Below are 17763 nucleotides of genomic sequence, written 5' to 3' on the forward strand. Positions count from 1 at the left end.
TTTTTTTGTCTTTAAATTAAAACCCAAAATTCATCTTTGATTTCGTCTCTGAGTATAGAAAAACTATTAGAAATTGCAAAATTTCTGTTGCTAATGGGTAAAAAATCTCTTTCATTTTTTATTTCGTCTCTGAAGTAAAAATGTAGTTGGAGATGGAATAAATAAGTGTTTTTAAATATTATGATTGTTTAAAATATAATTTTTCATTGTGAAATATTTTATGGCGTTTTTTGACCATAAGTGTTGCCAAAAAGAAAAGTTTACAACTTTTAAATTTAGAAACGACACAAATATAGTGTTTGAGAATTTAATCAGAAATAGTATTTATTGAAAAAAATAAGAAAATTCAAAGACTTGTGCATTTAAAAATTCAAAAGAAATTGTAATTATAGAGAAAAAAAGAAAATTTATTTAAAAATTATTTTGCTTGCATGATTAAAAAATAAATTAGCGACTAATTTGCTTCTATAGTTCAAAAAATGAATTGGATTTCACTTAGACTATAGAGTAGTTCACATTTGCAGTTTTTTATAGATAAATTATAATTTTGTTTGGTTTAAAAATTGATTAAGGTTGGTGGTTATATCTTTTCACTTTTTTCTTTATTTCAAAGTCTCAAATCATCATCTAACGTCACTTTTATCCCCATAAGGGCAAGCATGGTATTTTTATTTTTAATTGCTTTGTAACAATATTATTGTATATAATTATTTAAGATTATTGAAACATTGTGATCTTTTCATATAAATCTAGCTTTTTAGCCAAAAAATGATATTAAAGGGGGATTCTCATTTCTTGGTCAAAAATAATTAAGAAGGTTAAATGTTCTAAATTATAAATTTAAAGGGTTTATATACTGAAGTTTAACCTAATTATTATAAGTGTTTTAATGACTTGATTTTCAAAATTTCCATTTCATGTTTATATCCAGTGAAAAGATTCAAATTAAAACTAAACTTAAAGTCTAGAAATGAAAAAAAAAAAAAAAAAAAAAACAGAGAAGTCACAAAAAAAGGGAAAAGAGAGAGCCCTAAAACTAAGCAAATAATCTCTTAAAAAGCTTTCCATTTCTTGTATTATCATTCGTTTAAAAATAATTATATTTAATTCTACAAAATAGTATCAATTCTAATTTTTATTGTATTAAATGTCTATTTTGTATTCCGGTTTTAGCAAACCACAAACATTATTAGAACGAATGCAAATGCATATTCAACATTCATGCTGTATGATTAACAATTCAAACTACTTCATAATTATGAATAGCACCGCCAACTTTTTTATTTTAATTTTTACATAAGAGCAAAATTACTTGTCATTTTAAGTAAAAACATTTGGATTTTCTTTTGGTATATAAAAAACTTACATAAAATACTCATACTAAGGGCACCAGAAAGTTTGAACACTAATTAAAAAGAAAATTACTACTTTGCCCGAGAGAGTTACTGAGAAGGTGATCGAAAAGGGTGCAAATGACAAAAATGCCTTTCACCCACTTGCAAATTTGTTTCACCTGCCCTTCTCATGATTGTCTCTAGCAACTGTCTTAGCCTCGATGCCTCCACCTTGTCTTAAGTTGATCGCCATTGCATCTTCTCTCTTCACGACAAAGAGAAAGAATGCAAGTCGATGCGAGGTGAAGGTGGTTGCTGGAGGCGACCATGGAAAGGAAAGAGAGAAGAGAAAAGACAGTGAAGGACAAGTAAAGCAAATTTAATTTTTGGTGAGAGATCTTTTCGTCACTTGCACTCTTTCGATCACCCTCTCAGTAGCTCCCTCTGGCAAATAGCAAACTCCCACTAAAAATATCTGAATTTTGACCTTCTCCTTTTAAATAAGAAAAATTTTGGTTTGACACTCAATATTAATTAATACTCAGGTAATCATTAGTAATAATTTATTATGATAGTGAATAATCATTGATTAATGAATAATCACGGTCGTGTTAAATATTAATGATAAATATTATAACAAATATAAAAATTAAATATCTAAATAACATTTTTGACTAAATTATAATGCTTTTAAGAGCAGTCTCCAGCTTCCATTTTCTTCCATAATTCCATTTCATACACTGCATGATCATGCCACTATTCAATTGACATTAGGGAGCCCAACCTTACTGGAATCATTTATTTATTTAATGCATATAAGAATAATATAAAAGAAGGAAAATGATATTTTTTGTTAAATAATTTTTACAGATTAACTTGACACGCATAAATTTATAATATTATTATTTAAATTCATTATAATTTTATTTAGATTTATTGTTAATTTTAAATATAACTATTATAAATTTATGTCTACCTGTCTGGCTGTTTGTAAGAATTATTTGTTAAACTTATTTGTAGGTATAATATTTTCTTTAAAAGAAACATTTGCTAGCTTCACCTCATTCGCTCGAATAATTTTTTACAAGGTAATGCTAATTATTATTTTAATAATAATAATTGAGTTTTAACAAATACATCTTATTATAGACAAAGTGCATCATATTTATTTCTAAAATAATTTAATTAGTTGATAAAATATTATAAAACATGATTTTTAAAATTATCCTTTTTTAGAAACCAATTATACGATGATATACAAATTTTCTATGTAATATTAAATTAAGAGTCATGAAAACACTTATAATTGGGTTAAAATCCATTAAATCTCCTCCAAGTTTATAATTTGAAATATTTAACTCCTTTATTATATTATTTTTGACTGATAGTACCTTTTGGCATAATTTTTTGCCAAAAAACTAAAGGGAAATTATATTTGAAACCATAATTTTTACTCTTCACAACTAACGAAAGTAAAATTTTCGTTTTTGCTATTTACAACTAGAGTGATTATTTTTTACAACCATCTATATTTCAAACATATTCTTTAAACATCCATCCCTCAAAAGATAGCTCCACGCGCAACAAACTCTCTTCACATTACTTCTCACATCAAACCATCTTTAGACCATTGCCATCTCGCCAGAGTCGTTTGCCTCGCCCGCCCTCTTCATTGGAATCTCTCGCTTTCTTGTCGGAATCACAGAAGGCAAGCAAAAAAGATTTAGGAAAATTCTATTTGCAGTCAAGTGTGTTTTGTTCTTCGCGAGATAATATGACTGCCCATCATCGCGCCCGAAGATTTGAGAGCTTTGAAAACACCTAAATCCATAATTCTAGGAAAATATAATTCTCCCGAACCCAAGAATTCGGGAAAAATAATTTTTTTCGAATCCACATATATATGTACGCATGTAATATGAAGTTATTCTCATAAAATGTTGCTGCATTTGATTGGGTTTAACCATTTGTAGTTTCCACATAACAAACTCTTTCATTTGGAATAATTTATATACAAAATCATTATATATATAGATGTTTATAGTTATAATATGTATATAATTATAATATATATGTATATAATAATATACTTATAATAATATATATACTTATATTATATATTATATAATATACTATATTATATGGTTTCTCCCGAACCTATGGGTTCGGGAGAAACTATTATATACATATAATAGTATAGATTCTGGAGAATTAATGTAATATCCCGAAAATTTGAGAAATAAATAATGATTAATAATTTTGGCATTTGATGTCATTTTGGAGTATTAGAGAAATTAAGAGAAAATATTTACTTATGTTATTTTGAGAAAATAAGTAAATAAGATAATTATTAATTCTTGCATTTATGGAAATTATTAATTTATTTGGGAATTTGGAGATATAAGAAAAAATAAATTAATTTAATGGATTTTTGAAAGTTTTCGGGTGTAAGTGCAATAAAGGAAATTGGAGTCTGGGGTGTGTGTGCCAATAATGAAAGTTCTGGGGGCTGAAATGTGATTTGCCGAAGTGGCCGCAAATCACCTTAAATATAAGTGAAGGCATTATATGGTTAAAGGAGTCGGCTAGCGCGGGCGGTCGCGAGTGCTCGTGTGCTGGGTGAGGTCGCGGGTTCGAGCCCCCTCGGGTGTGCGCGCGCGCTGGAGAATTTTGGCTGATTTTTCAGCCAAAATCCTTGCCCAAAACGGCGTTGTTTTGGGCAAGGCGGTGGCAGCCATGTGCAGCTGCTGGGCGCGCCACGTGGCGCGCTGTGGGCCGCCCATTTGCCTCGCGTTAAAGCAGCATTTTTGCTGCGATTTTAAGGCCGATTTCGGCCAAATTTGAGGCAGAACCAGAGGAAGAAAAATGAAGAAGAAGCAGCGCGCGCGAGGGTCATTTTTTAGAGAAAAATTGAAGATTAAATTACGTTTAATCGTGATTTAATTAATCAGGTAAGTAAATAATTATGTGTTATACATTCTCTACGGTTGAAATTTAATTTTGGGCTCAATTTTATTAATTTTGGGAGTTTAATCTAATTTACAGCGTGTATTAATTTGGTGATGTTTAAGCATGAAAACGCTGTAATCAGCTTAAGCGAGGCAAGTTCTCCTCTACCCTTGCGATCTATTTCCATTTGGTGAATCCCTTGTCTTCCCTTAATTCGGTTTGATTTTGCGTATTAATTATACGAATTAGGAATATTTTGGGCATGATTTAATTTAAAAGAAATATGAGATTTATTGGGATTTTATTTACGAGGTGCCTATGTGGGATTTAGATGGCTAAATTAATTATATTATACGATTAGATTTAATTAATGTGAGTCTCGGGTTTTATTAATTGTTATCAAACGTTTTTAAACATTTTACTTCGCAGCGGGAATGCAAGAAATGGAGGAAACGGTCGTGTAAAGGCAAGCTCCTAACCCTCTTCTCGTGTTCTTTAATTCCCGTGAAAGACCCCGTGATTTCCTGTATTTTATCACCTCCCTTACTTTAATTCGGTACATTGCCTTATTAGTTGAACTATTATTCATTTGTTTTAATTTAAATTAAATCCGAGACTTCTAGAGTTTTGTTTGTTGTGAGCTTATGGGGGTTTGTACCGCCCCCACTCCTTTTGGGAATGATGCTGAACCCAGTTGGGACTAGGTTCCTAGACGGGCGGGTTTATTTATGATTTTATTGGATTTATTTACAGTTTTCTTGGATTTATTTATGGTTCGGTTAGAGCTATCGAGCAGTAGGGCAGGGGTCGGTTGTTGGTAACGTTGGAGTAGACTATCGTACGGCCCTGATGTGGACCGTCGGGTGGACACCCCTAGTCACTGGCCGTTGACCGATGCCACGCACTGCTGACAAGCTCTGCCGGTATGTGATTTACTGCATGATTAGATACATTGTATCACTGTTCATGATTTGATATGCACATGGGTACGGGATGCATATTGGGATATCCATTTATTGAGAATGCTTGGACACGGACATTCTAGTTTGGTTAGATTGCATCCAGCGCGAGCATATGCATGGCGTGTGGTTTACTATGTGGGCGGAGCATGGCCTGATGCCTGGATGTATGGGCGCCTTGTATCACGTTGATGCTCACTACGCCATTGCATTTCTATGTGCATTGCATGGATACTGATAGTATTTAGTTCTCGGACGGGAGTACCGTTCCGAGGGAGCTTATGGCTCGGTTGTCGGGAGTACCGACGGATACAGGTGACGGGAGTACCGGCCTAGGACAGCGCGCGCAGGTTTGTGGAGACATTTGTTGCCTTTCAGGGCAGCGGCAGGTTGGTATGGGACTTGGGTGCCAAGTGTCTTATGTGGGCCCCAAGGACCGGTATGTGCTTTTATTTTGTTATACTATTGAGCTGTTGTGTTGTAGCGTCTCATGGCTTGTGTGTACCTGGGGGTTTATTTTGGGGAGAGTTTTTGGTTATGTTTAGCCTTCAGCCTTTCTTTTCTTTATGCTTGCTGAGTCTCTCGACTCACTTTGCTTTCCATCATTCCAGGTAGTGTCAGCGTAGGTCCGAGCAAGGGAGTCAGCTTTAGCGGCAGAGTCGGTGTGGTGTACAGGCAGTCTCGTCAATCCCTATCCACTCTGATGTCTAAGTAGAATTTACTCTATTATTTCGTACTGTGCCAGGTCTTTTCTCGAGTCTTGTGTATGTCGGCACAGGAGTTTGTGTTTATTTATTTATCTTGTGACCGCTGTGTTAGCGGGGTACCCATAGTGCATGCATGTCTTGACCTTTGCTTCCGCTGTTCTTATTTTTTTGTGTATGCATGCTGGGGTGGTCTTTGTCTGGTGTCTCATTCTTTTCTCCTTCCGTAGGCGCTCCCGTTCGGGTAGTCCGGGCGACTAGGATATCCGGGTGGGGGTGCTTACATTGTTGGTATCAGAGCGTAGTTTGAGTCAGTTTTGAGGGACGAGTTCCTGTACACCAAGGTTGTCGGGTAGAGTTAGGGATGTCTAGGTGAACCGAATAGGGTTAGACTGTGTCCCAGTTGTGTTTTGCTGATTCGTGTAAGAGATCGTGTCTCAATTTATATTCGTGCAAGGGTGATAAATGCACGTTAGGAAGGGACTGTGAAATGGTATGAATAAGGTTTATTTAGGACTTGTGCCTGCTCCTAGGTGTTTGGGTAAGATGGTGGTTTCGCCTTAATATAGCTGCCTGATGTTTGGTGATGTATACAGATTTTGAGTTTTCCCAATGGAACCCGAAGGCCTAGATCCCAGTGTACCCCTACCCAATTTGGATGCCTTCCCAGAATTGCATTGTTTATGGTGTCAGTGGCAACAGGAGTTTGCTTCTGGATGGGGAGGCGGGCAAGACGAAGAGGAGTACCTAGTGGGTTATGTGTATCGGGTTGACGAGTTGTCTCAAGAGATGATCCACGAGATCTTTTTGGGGACTGTCAGAGAGACAAGTCATGTTCGCCCGCGAGCACATGAAGGACATGTGGAGGCGACTGACTAAAGTAGTGATGAATGATGGGAGCCTTACTAGGGATTGATACAGAGTGTGCCCAGGATTGGAACACTACCTGACACTCAGTCAGTCTGAGCCACTGTGAGGGTGTCGTCATAACCACCGGAGGGACTTGTTGGACTTAGCTTACTTGGCAGATGATTTGCCGGGCTAACTCTGAGGTGTTTTCTAAAGAGGTCTGGAGTTCCTTGGTCTCGCTAGGTGTTGTCGACGTCCTATTAAGGCTAGCGTCAATGTCATGAGAGATGAGGTCATGGTAAAATGTGAGATGGAGGTCCATGATTGGATTTTGCTAGGGGTGGTACGGGAAGGTCCCACATGGTGGAAAATGTGCTATAGGAGTCTGATGGTAAATGGTAGATCCGTAGGTACCGAGATGTGTATAGGGTGTACTGAGATGAGAAACTGAAGGTTGGGTAGTGCGGTCACTCGTGTGTAACAGTTCAATTGTCTGTACTTATTTGGTCGAGAGACGTGTTATTTGATGAGGTATGGAGGTAAATTGAGGTTCTGAGGGGTTTGCATTTTCTTGGAGGTTTAGGACATCCACCCTAAGTTTAATCGAATCTAGAAGGATAAATTGGAACATTAATACGAAGTCCCAAGAGAGATCTATGATGGGAATTTATTGAGGGATTATTATGGACTTGTGAACTTGGAGTTTACAGCAGTTATGCTACTTGGAGATTTGGCATCACTACTTGGCTAGGGTGTAGGTGTTTAGTTCTCACAGGTGGAGCGGAGTTCAGGTGACGCCGCGATTGGCGTGGCAAATGACTAAGGTTGTGAGGTTCTATAATAAATATGATTAAGCAAATGTGGTAATAGACGTTTTGCACTGCCGTAGAACATTGGTGATAAAGTGAATTAGGAATAAGAAAATTCCCTCTAAGATTATTGTTGTGGGAGATACCCAGGTGTATGGCCAAGGCCAAAATTGGATACAGGTCTAAGTAACTGTTGGGTTTTGCTGTAAGGGTAGTGGTTGCTATGAGTACGCGCGGTACTGATCACGGACCACATGCCCTAGGGTCGGTTATTGACCAAGTGAGGAGATGAGACTCCTTTGGGTGCTGGTCAAGTGGTACATCGGCAGAAACATGAGATGGCTTGTTATGCCAGTCAGAGGAACGCTTAACCCACATCTTTAGGTTGCTTTTCGTTTTTGAGGCGACTTATGAGATGTCGTGGGAATGGAATAGTTTCTGATACGGTGAGGTGTTTTTAGTCGTACAGGCTATAGAGTAAATAAGATCGGTTCTAAAGATCGAGTCCCAACTACCGTATAAGGTTTTGAGGAGGTCAGGGTTAATATTTAGTGATCGAGAAGAGGTACGGTCCAATTAGCTATTGGGAGTTAAGATCAGTAGCAAGGACAAGACTTAGGATTGGTGGTCATTGAATAAACCACAATTGGGTATCTTGATTCCTATAAGGAGGGGAGATCTGGTGACGTTTTAGATTCCGAGATGTATTGAGTGGAGAGTGTTTTTTTTTTCCTTGATAGTCCTGACTAAACGGCTACCCGTATTTATGAACGAGACCCCGAGCATTCGCGGCAAATTATGGGAGAAAGTACTGCAGAGAAAATGATGTGTATCTGGTTAAGAATCAGTTGGCAAAAGTCAGATTAAAGGATATTGCTGCTGAATCCTTGATTGAGGATGTCGTATCGTTTCCGTGTTCCAGTGCGTCGTAAGTACGTGGCAGGTTTAGGTCGTGTTATCGAATATTAGCTTCTCGCCATGTAAGAGGATGGCCCCACTCCTATCGTTATCAGTTGAGTTATGAGATAGTAATAGAAGAACCTTGATGACGTCTCTTAGGCTGGTTAAGGTATTAGTGGTCATATCGTGGTTCACTTGCGGTGATGGATTAGGGAGATGTGCTAGTGTATTAAGTCAAGTAGGATATGTCGTGGACTTGGACTTGTGAGAATTGGAAAATGATGATATGGAAGGTCTCGGAAGATGTGTTAGGTAATATCATGAGAATCGTGAGCGTATCTTGAGGACATGGACTGAGCGCGAATTTCGAGGACGAAATTCTATTAAGGAGGGGAGAATTGTAATATCCCGAAAATTTGAGAAATAAATAATGATTAATAATTTTGGCATTTGATGTCATTTTGGAGTATTAGAGAAATTAAGAGAAAATATTTACTTATGTTATTTTGAGAAAATAAGTAAATAAGATAATTATTAATTCTTGCATTTATGGAAATTATTAATTTATTTGGGAATTTGGAGATATAAGAAAAAATAAATTAATTTAATGGATTTTTGAAAGTTTTCGGGTGTAAGTGCAATAAAGGAAATTGGAGTCTGGGGTGTGTGTGCCAATAATGAAAGTTCTGGGGGCTGAAATGTGATTTGCCGAAGTGGCCGCAAATCACCTTAAATATAAGTGAAGGCATTATATGGTTAAAGGAGTCGGCTAGCGCGGGCGGTCGCGAGTGCTCGTGTGCTGGGTGAGGTCGCGGGTTCGAGCCCCCTCGGGTGTGCGCGCGCGCTGGAGAATTTTGGCTGATTTTTCAGCCAAAATCCTTGCCCAAAACGGCGTTGTTTTGGGCAAGGCGGTGGCAGCCATGTGCAGCTGCTGGGCGCGCCACGTGGCGCGCTGTGGGCCGCCCATTTGCCTCGCGTTAAAGCAGCATTTTTGCTGCGATTTTAAGGCCGATTTCGGCCAAATTTGAGGCAGAACCAGAGGAAGAAAAATGAAGAAGAAGCAGCGCGCGCGAGGGTCATTTTTTAGAGAAAAATTGAAGATTAAATTACGTTTAATCGTGATTTAATTAATCAGGTAAGTAAATAATTATGTGTTATACATTCTCTACGGTTGAAATTTAATTTTGGGCTCAATTTTATTAATTTTGGGAGTTTAATCTAATTTACAGCGTGTATTAATTTGGTGATGTTTAAGCATGAAAACGCTGTAATCAGCTTAAGCGAGGCAAGTTCTCCTCTACCCTTGCGATCTATTTCCATTTGGTGAATCCCTTGTCTTCCCTTAATTCGGTTTGATTTTGCGTATTAATTATACGAATTAGGAATATTTTGGGCATGATTTAATTTAAAAGAAATATGAGATTTATTGGGATTTTATTTACGAGGTGCCTATGTGGGATTTAGATGGCTAAATTAATTATATTATACGATTAGATTTAATTAATGTGAGTCTCGGGTTTTATTAATTGTTATCAAACGTTTTTAAACATTTTACTTCGCAGCGGGAATGCAAGAAATGGAGGAAACGGTCGTGTAAAGGCAAGCTCCTAACCCTCTTCTCGTGTTCTTTAATTCCCGTGAAAGACCCCGTGATTTCCTGTATTTTATCACCTCCCTTACTTTAATTCGGTACATTGCCTTATTAGTTGAACTATTATTCATTTGTTTTAATTTAAATTAAATCCGAGACTTCTAGAGTTTTGTTTGTTGTGAGCTTATGGGGGTTTGTACCGCCCCCACTCCTTTTGGGAATGATGCTGAACCCAGTTGGGACTAGGTTCCTAGACGGGCGGGTTTATTTATGATTTTATTGGATTTATTTACAGTTTTCTTGGATTTATTTATGGTTCGGTTAGAGCTATCGAGCAGTAGGGCAGGGGTCGGTTGTTGGTAACGTTGGAGTAGACTATCGTACGGCCCTGATGTGGACCGTCGGGTGGACACCCCTAGTCACTGGCCGTTGACCGATGCCACGCACTGCTGACAAGCTCTGCCGGTATGTGATTTACTGCATGATTAGATACATTGTATCACTGTTCATGATTTGATATGCACATGGGTACGGGATGCATATTGGGATATCCATTTATTGAGAATGCTTGGACACGGACATTCTAGTTTGGTTAGGTTGCATCCAGCGCGAGCATATGCATGGCGTGTGGTTTACTATGTGGGCGGAGCATGGCCTGATGCCTGGATGTATGGGCGCCTTGTATCACGTTGATGCTCACTACGCCATTGCATTTCTATGTGCATTGCATGGATACTGATAGTATTTAGTTCTCGGACGGGAGTACCGTTCCGAGGGAGCTTATGGCTCGGTTGTCGGGAGTACCGACGGATACAGGTGACGGGAGTACCGGCCTGGGACAGCGCGCGCAGGTTTGTGGAGACATTTGTTGCCTTTCAGGGCAGCGGCAGGTTGGTATGGGACTTGGGTGCCAAGTGTCTTATGTGGGCCCCAAGGACCGGTATGTGCTTTTATTTTGTTATACTATTGAGCTGTTGTGTTGTAGCGTCTCATGGCTTGTGTGTACCTGGGGGTTTATTTTGGGGAGAGTTTTTGGTTATGTTTAGCCTTCAGCCTTTCTTTTCTTTATGCTTGCTGAGTCTCTCGACTCACTTTGCTTTCCATCATTCCAGGTAGTGCCAGCGTAGGTCCGAGCAAGGGAGTCAGCTTTAGCGGCAGAGTCGGTGTGGTGTACAGGCAGTCTCGTCAATCCCTATCCACTCTGATGTCTAAGTAGAATTTACTCTATTATTTCGTACTGTGCCAGGTCTTTTCTCGAGTCTTGTGTATGTCGGCACAGGAGTTTGTGTTTATTTATTTATCTTGTGACCGCTGTGTTAGCGGGGTACCCATAGTGCATGCATGTCTTGACCTTTGCTTCCGCTGTTCTTATTTTTTTGTGTATGCATGCTGGGGTGGTCTTTGTCTGGTGTCTCATTCTTTTCTCCTTCCGTAGGCGCTCCCGTTCGGGTAGTCCGGGCGATTGGGATATCCGGGTGGGGGTGCTTACAATTAATTTTTTTCGAATTTATGGATTTGGGTTCGGGGAATCTCAAACCCTTTGAAACTTGTTGTTCTGGGGGTGAGGGGTTCCCCTCACCCCCCGAACAACGAGGTTCGAGGAACCCCTAACCCCCCAAATCTCATTGTTTGGGGAATTAAGGGTTTCCCGAACCGCAGGGTTCAGGGAATCACTTACCCCCTGAACAGCGAGGTTCGAGGAACCCTAACCCCCCGAATCTCGTTGTTAGGGGGATTAGGGATTCCTCGAATCGCAAGGTTCAGACTGCTATGTTATTATTTTTTTAATTAATATTAAACGTAAATCGTGTATTATCTTAATTTTTTAATTAATCCTAAATAATGCAACCTATGAGAATTTGTTTTTAAAAAATATTAATAATTTGTGTGTGTTTAGTGTAATTGTGCAGATAAATAATGAGAATTTGTGTTTTAGAAATATTAATAATTTACATTACCTCATTTGTAGTAAACAGTTGAATAGCATCAAATGACTGTTGAAATGAAAAAAAAAAATTATGTAAATAAAAAATATAAACAATTTGAAAACATTGTTCAAATAATAATTAAATGAAAGTTGAATAATGTATGATACCTGATTGTTAGTAAATGGGTTCAATAGCATCAAATTACTGTTGAAATGAACAAAAATTCTGTAAATAAAAAACATAAATAATTTGAAGCAATGAAATATCCTGAATCTTGGATTCGGGACTACTTGACTCCCCCGAACCAAAGGATTCGGGGCATCCTCGAGTTCCCGAATCCTTTGGTTCGGATACTCAAGGAGTCCCCGAATCCAAGGATTCAGGGGATCCTTCTCTGGTCGACACTCTAAGTGTCTCAACTCCTGGTTCTCGTCTGTTGATGATAAACAAAATTAGAAATACAACAAATTTTCAAATACCTCATGGATTTTATCATCTTGTTTCTTGCCGGAACAAGAATAGTTATTATCTTCTTTGTAAAACTCTGTAAACATTTGTCTATAATAATCTTCCATGCTTAACTTGCCTATGACAAGCAGAAATGTGTTTAGCAATCTTTGATGTTGAATAATAGTTATTGTGTAATGCTTGATATTGAATAATAATAGTTGCGCGGTGTGGGTGAGTAAAAGTGTTCAGGTATGCTAAGCTATGGCGATGGTGGGTGAGAAAGTACGTGTATGCTCTTGAAAGAGTAATGGTGGGTGGTTGAGTGTAAAAGATTTAAATGAAGGGTAAATATGAGATTTTATTTCAGGATATTTTAGGAATATTAAAAATGGGTTATGGAGAGCAAAACTTATGGTTACAAATAAAATTTTCCAAAACTAAATTTACATGTTAAAAAAGACAATGACCATAATGTCCTAATTTATTTATTAATGCATACGAATGATTTAAAAGAAACACTTGCTAGCTTCGTCTCGTTTCTCGAATAATTTTTTAAAGGACACTGTTAATTATTGTTTTAAGAATAATGGTTAAATTTCAATATTAAATGCACGTTGTTATAAAAAAAATGCATTATTTTTAGTTCCAAGACAATTTAGTTGGTTGATAAAATGTTATAAAATATATACAATATTTAGCATTATCATTTTTTTAAAAAAACATACAATATTATGAAATACAAATTTTGCATGTAAGATTTACACAAACTTGGGGTAGCCTGTATTATGTACATGCAGAAAAATAAAAAAATTTAAGTGAAAGTTCATTAGATATATAACATTTGATAGTAACTATTGAGACTTCAATTTCTTTAGACAAAATTTTAAATAAATAAGATAAGAAAATGTGATTCAATGATAATCATTTACCAAAAAAATAAAAAATAAAAACTCATTAAATTAGGTTTACTTATAGATCAATCCAACCAAGAAAGGAGTAAATTCATAGAATTAGATTTTTATGACAACCAGGTATGAATTGCTCTTCTATAATAAGTATACATACAAATTGCAAATATTATTTTGATATTCAAATTTGATATTTATAGTTATATTTTGTATTTCTGTATACAAATGCATGCAATTCACTAAGATTGAGCGATTTGTAATATATATAAATATAATGTCATCAATTACTATTGCTATAGTAATTAAGTAAATATATGAGTTAATGCATCATAGTTTATTAAGGTTCATTGATTGTAATATAATTATCGATGGTTATTACTATAGTAAGTACATGTGAATACATTGCAATTTATTAAGGTTCAAGGAATTATAACATGGCCATTAATGGCTATTTTTGTAGCAAGTTCTTATGAAAAAAATGGTCATCTATATATTAAGATTTAGGGAATTGTAAAAGGGTTATTAATGGCTATTAACATCGTAAGTGTATATATGAAAGCATTGCAATTCAGGTTCAGGTTCAGGGAATTGCAATATGGTTATCAATGGCTATTACTATAGCAAGTTCAAGAAAATGTTACTCATAAATAAGTTTGACAAATAATTCTCATAAATTTATAATAATTCTATCCAAATTTATAATATATAATCTTATTCAAAATTAAAATAAATCTATTCACTATTATGAATTATTGTTAATTTTGAGTAAAGCTATTATTAATTTGTGTAGAACTATTATAAATTTGTTTGTGCTAGGTCAATTTGTGAGGATTGTTTGTGAAATTTGTTTGTGGGTATAACATTTCCTTTAGTATAAAGGCATTGCAATTTATCAATATTAAGGGAATTGTAATATGGTACATAAGAATGCATTGCAATTCATTAAGATTTAGGGAATTGTAATATGATCATTGCGTATTATTATAAGAAGTGTATATATATATATATATTATGTTTTAGGAAATTGTAATATGGTCATTAAAGAGACATATTCCTATAGGAAGTGTGTATAGATGAATGCACTGGAATTCATTACAATTTAGTAAATTGTAATATAGTTTTCAATGATTATTACTATAGTAATTAATTGTGTATATATGAATGCATCAGAATTCAATATGGTTCAATGAATCGTAAAAAAGGTCATCAATTAATGGCAATGTGGGTAGCGATAATAACGGAGAAAATATTCTGTATAAATATACTGCCATATTATTGTGATATCGAAGAAAAAAAAGTTTATAAATAGTGGTCAAATGTTGTATTAGAACAATCCAAGAAGCAAACATATATTACTTGCCGTAGATTCCTTGTAGTGAAACACTAGCCATGGAAAGAAAGAACAAAGGTCGCCAGAGAATCGCCATGACCAAGATGGAGAAAGAGAGCAGCCGACAAGTCACCTTCTCTAAGCGTCGTTTCGGCCTTTTCAAGAAAGCTAGCGAGCTTTCCATTCTTTGTGGAGCTCAGGTGGCGGTGATAGTGTTCTCGCCCGGAAATAAGGCCTTCTCTTTTGGTAACCCGAGCGTGAACGCCGTCATTGACCAATTCCTGACTGGAAATCGGTCTCCGGAAACGGTGAGGGATCGGAACAACGAGGCTCGACGGAACGCCACCATGATGGAGCTAAGCCAGCGGCTGAACCTTGTCGAAAACATGCTCGAGGTATGTTAATATAATTATAAATTATAATAACAACTAAGAGATCTATAAACCCTAATTAATTTGGATTATGATCATCAACAAGGTTGAGAGGCAGCGAGGCCGGGAGTTGGACCAGATGAGGATTGCTAGCCGGGGAAAATTCTGGTGGGAGGAACCGATTGACAAGATGAACATGAAACAGCTAGAGAAGATGAAGATGGCCATGGAGGATCTGAAGAACATGGCCATCAAGCAGGTGGAGAAGGTGAAACAAGAGCAAGAGACTAGTGATGTCAATACTTTCATGGTAAGGTCGAGCTTTTTGGGCGGTGGCGGTAGTGTGCCGCCGTTTCTTGCAGGAGGAGCCAGCGACGATCCTCCGTCTCTTCTTGCTGGGCGTGGTTTTTCTGGTGCTCCATTTGATGCTGGGGCATCAAGCTCTGCTCCTCCAATGGTCCCTGGATTTAACCGTGGCTCTAGTCGTTCATTCAAATAAGTGTCTTTGATAGTTATGTTGGTTTTGTTGTCTTGTTTAGCTTCATATCTTGAACACAGATGTCGTTGTCGTTCTTATTTTCCTTTCTGATTTTGTCGAAATTGATAGTCTTTTGTTATCTTTGACTTCCAATTTAGCTCAAGAAGAAATACTATCCTTTTCTTCATCTATTCAATGTGCAAGGTTGAAAAAACAAAAAAATGATGTAGTCAAAATCGCATATATATATATATGTTGGGTTTTGTGTTTCCTAATTAGATCTAAGGCGATGACGATGGTTTGGGTTAGCTTCACAGGCTTCGATTCGGGATTGAAGTGAAGGTTTAAACACCCTTATTGGCAACCCAAATAGAAGTCGGGCCATAAGCCCTTAACCCTCTCTTTGGAGGAGAAATGGACCTTGGCCCATTTGCTCAAGGGAAGAAGGAAGCCCATTAGCCCATTTGCCCTAGGCCCTTAATATAAAAGGGATCATTTCCCTTTTGAGCCCTAGTATGTGGCGACCGATTCTTTTCCTTGGGCGTCCTTGCTGTGGCTGATTGTTCCTTTCATTGATGGCAGATCATCTTGGGGTTTCTTTCCTTCTCGGTTAGATGCTTCTTTCCTTGCTGAGTGTCACACTTTCCTTGTGCGTTGTGGCTATTCGTCAATGGCGTTTGCAACGCCTATTTAGTCTGAGTTGTTGTCTTCTCTTGGAGGTAAGTTTTTTGGCCATTGTTGAACCCATATCTTCGTGATTACTCTCTGTTCCTTGGTAGATCCTACTGTGTGTGGAAGCTTGTGTGGCTTGGGTGAGGGGTGTCGATCAACCGAGAGATTTGGGAGTTTGAGGGCTTCGGTTCTTGGGGGTTTTGGGCTCTTTTGTGGCTTGGTGTCTCTATTCGTTGGTTGTTGCTTAAGTGGTGATTGAACGAGCCTAGATCTAAGCCTTAAAGCAGTCTTCGTGACTGCCATTGTAGCCTAAACAGGAGTTTATTTTTTGCCTTGATTTGTTCTTGCATTCGATTTCTTTTTATTAGGTTTGATTTCTATTGAGTACTAACCCACTGTTTTGTAGAGATTTTCCACAACAATATACATATATATATAACCAAAAAATTCAAATTAAAAACCCTTCTAGCTCTCACAAATCTAGAAAACTAGTTTCTCATTCTCAAATAGTTCTAGTTATCATGTTGTAACACACACTCTGGACTTGTAATTCTAATAAATTAGTTACATACATATGATCTTAGAGATTAACGAGGTGTGGTGAATAAAAATTTAGGTTTTTGATGCCTCGAATTAATTTGGAGTACTCGCTAAACAATTGATACATTAAATTATAATTTTCTTTTAAGTAAAAGTAAAAAACATATTTAGTTGAAGTTTAATTGAAACCGCATTTGTCACTCCCATGTATCCCTCCCCTAAAACCTCTTTTATTACTTTACCATTTATTTTTTTCTTCGACTTCAGTTGCCTTGTATATGGGATCTCAAGATATGGTTGTGTTATGATATTTTTAAGTCCTATTTTCGGCTAAGATTTTTGCTTTATCAATGATGAAGATGCTATGATTTTGTTATGGATAATTTTAATAATTCTTGTTATGACTGAATTGTGCATAGTCATCACTTCACAAAATTTTTGAAAAAAATACATCGAAATTCATTAGGTTTGACCTCAATGGCTAGTCCAAGATTCACAACAAGAGGATAATTCAATAATCAATAGGTTTATAGGGTTAATAGCTTGATTTATCCTCAATTTTATGTCATTGTTCAATTTTATTGATATCATGTTTTAATTAAGAATTGCTTCAATTTGGGCCTAATACTTTAAAATTGATATCAATTTTATCCTAAATCAACCTAACGTATGGCCCAGCTGACGTGGCTAATGAGGTGGCATGCTAATTTGACCAATAATCGACACATCAGCAAAATAATATTATTTTTGCCTTGCTCTTGATACAAACCATAAGACAAAATGAAGTTGTTTTTCCTTATTCATATTCCCCTCATTGTTGGGCTAACTTAGGTTTTCAAGCGATAAAGAGGAAGAAGGAGGAAGCCGACGACAACACACGATGAGGGTTTCAAGTAAGGTTGAGTTGTTGCACGGAGATGGAAGATGATAAATCCACAAAAGAAGGCGATGAAAGGTGAGGAATCGAAACGACGTTACACGGCAACAACCA

The 17763-nt window shown here is 36.8% G+C and overlaps 1 protein-coding gene and 1 long non-coding RNA gene across 5 annotated transcripts; both read left to right on the forward strand.

Moving 5' to 3' along the window:
• Positions 1-3561: 3561 nt before the first annotated feature.
• On the forward strand, positions 3562-11568 carry LOC127794055 (uncharacterized). 4 transcript variants are annotated; one of them, XR_008021541.1, is made up of 4 exons: positions 3562-4285; positions 4380-4473; positions 4713-5206; positions 11208-11568. It is a non-coding gene; the product is annotated as an uncharacterized LOC127794055 (long non-coding RNA). The 4 variants fall into 4 exon arrangements; XR_008021538.1 differs by lacking the exon at positions 4713-5206 and adding an exon at positions 10067-10560; XR_008021540.1 differs by lacking the exons at positions 4380-4473; positions 4713-5206 and adding exons at positions 9734-9827; positions 10067-10560.
• A 3202-nt stretch (positions 11569-14770) lies between these two features.
• On the forward strand, positions 14771-15617 carry LOC127795802 (agamous-like MADS-box protein AGL62). Its single transcript, XM_052327709.1, has 2 exons — positions 14771-15106; positions 15189-15617. Exons 1-2 carry the CDS (start codon positions 14771-14773, stop codon positions 15579-15581), a joined length of 729 nt encoding a protein of 242 aa, XP_052183669.1. The 3' UTR covers positions 15582-15617.
• The last annotated feature ends 2146 nt before the right edge of the window (positions 15618-17763 follow it).

Source organism: Diospyros lotus, chromosome 2, assembly GCF_014633365.1.
Source record: "Diospyros lotus cultivar Yz01 chromosome 2, ASM1463336v1, whole genome shotgun sequence".
Lineage (NCBI taxonomy): Eukaryota > Viridiplantae > Streptophyta > Magnoliopsida > Ericales > Ebenaceae > Diospyros > Diospyros lotus.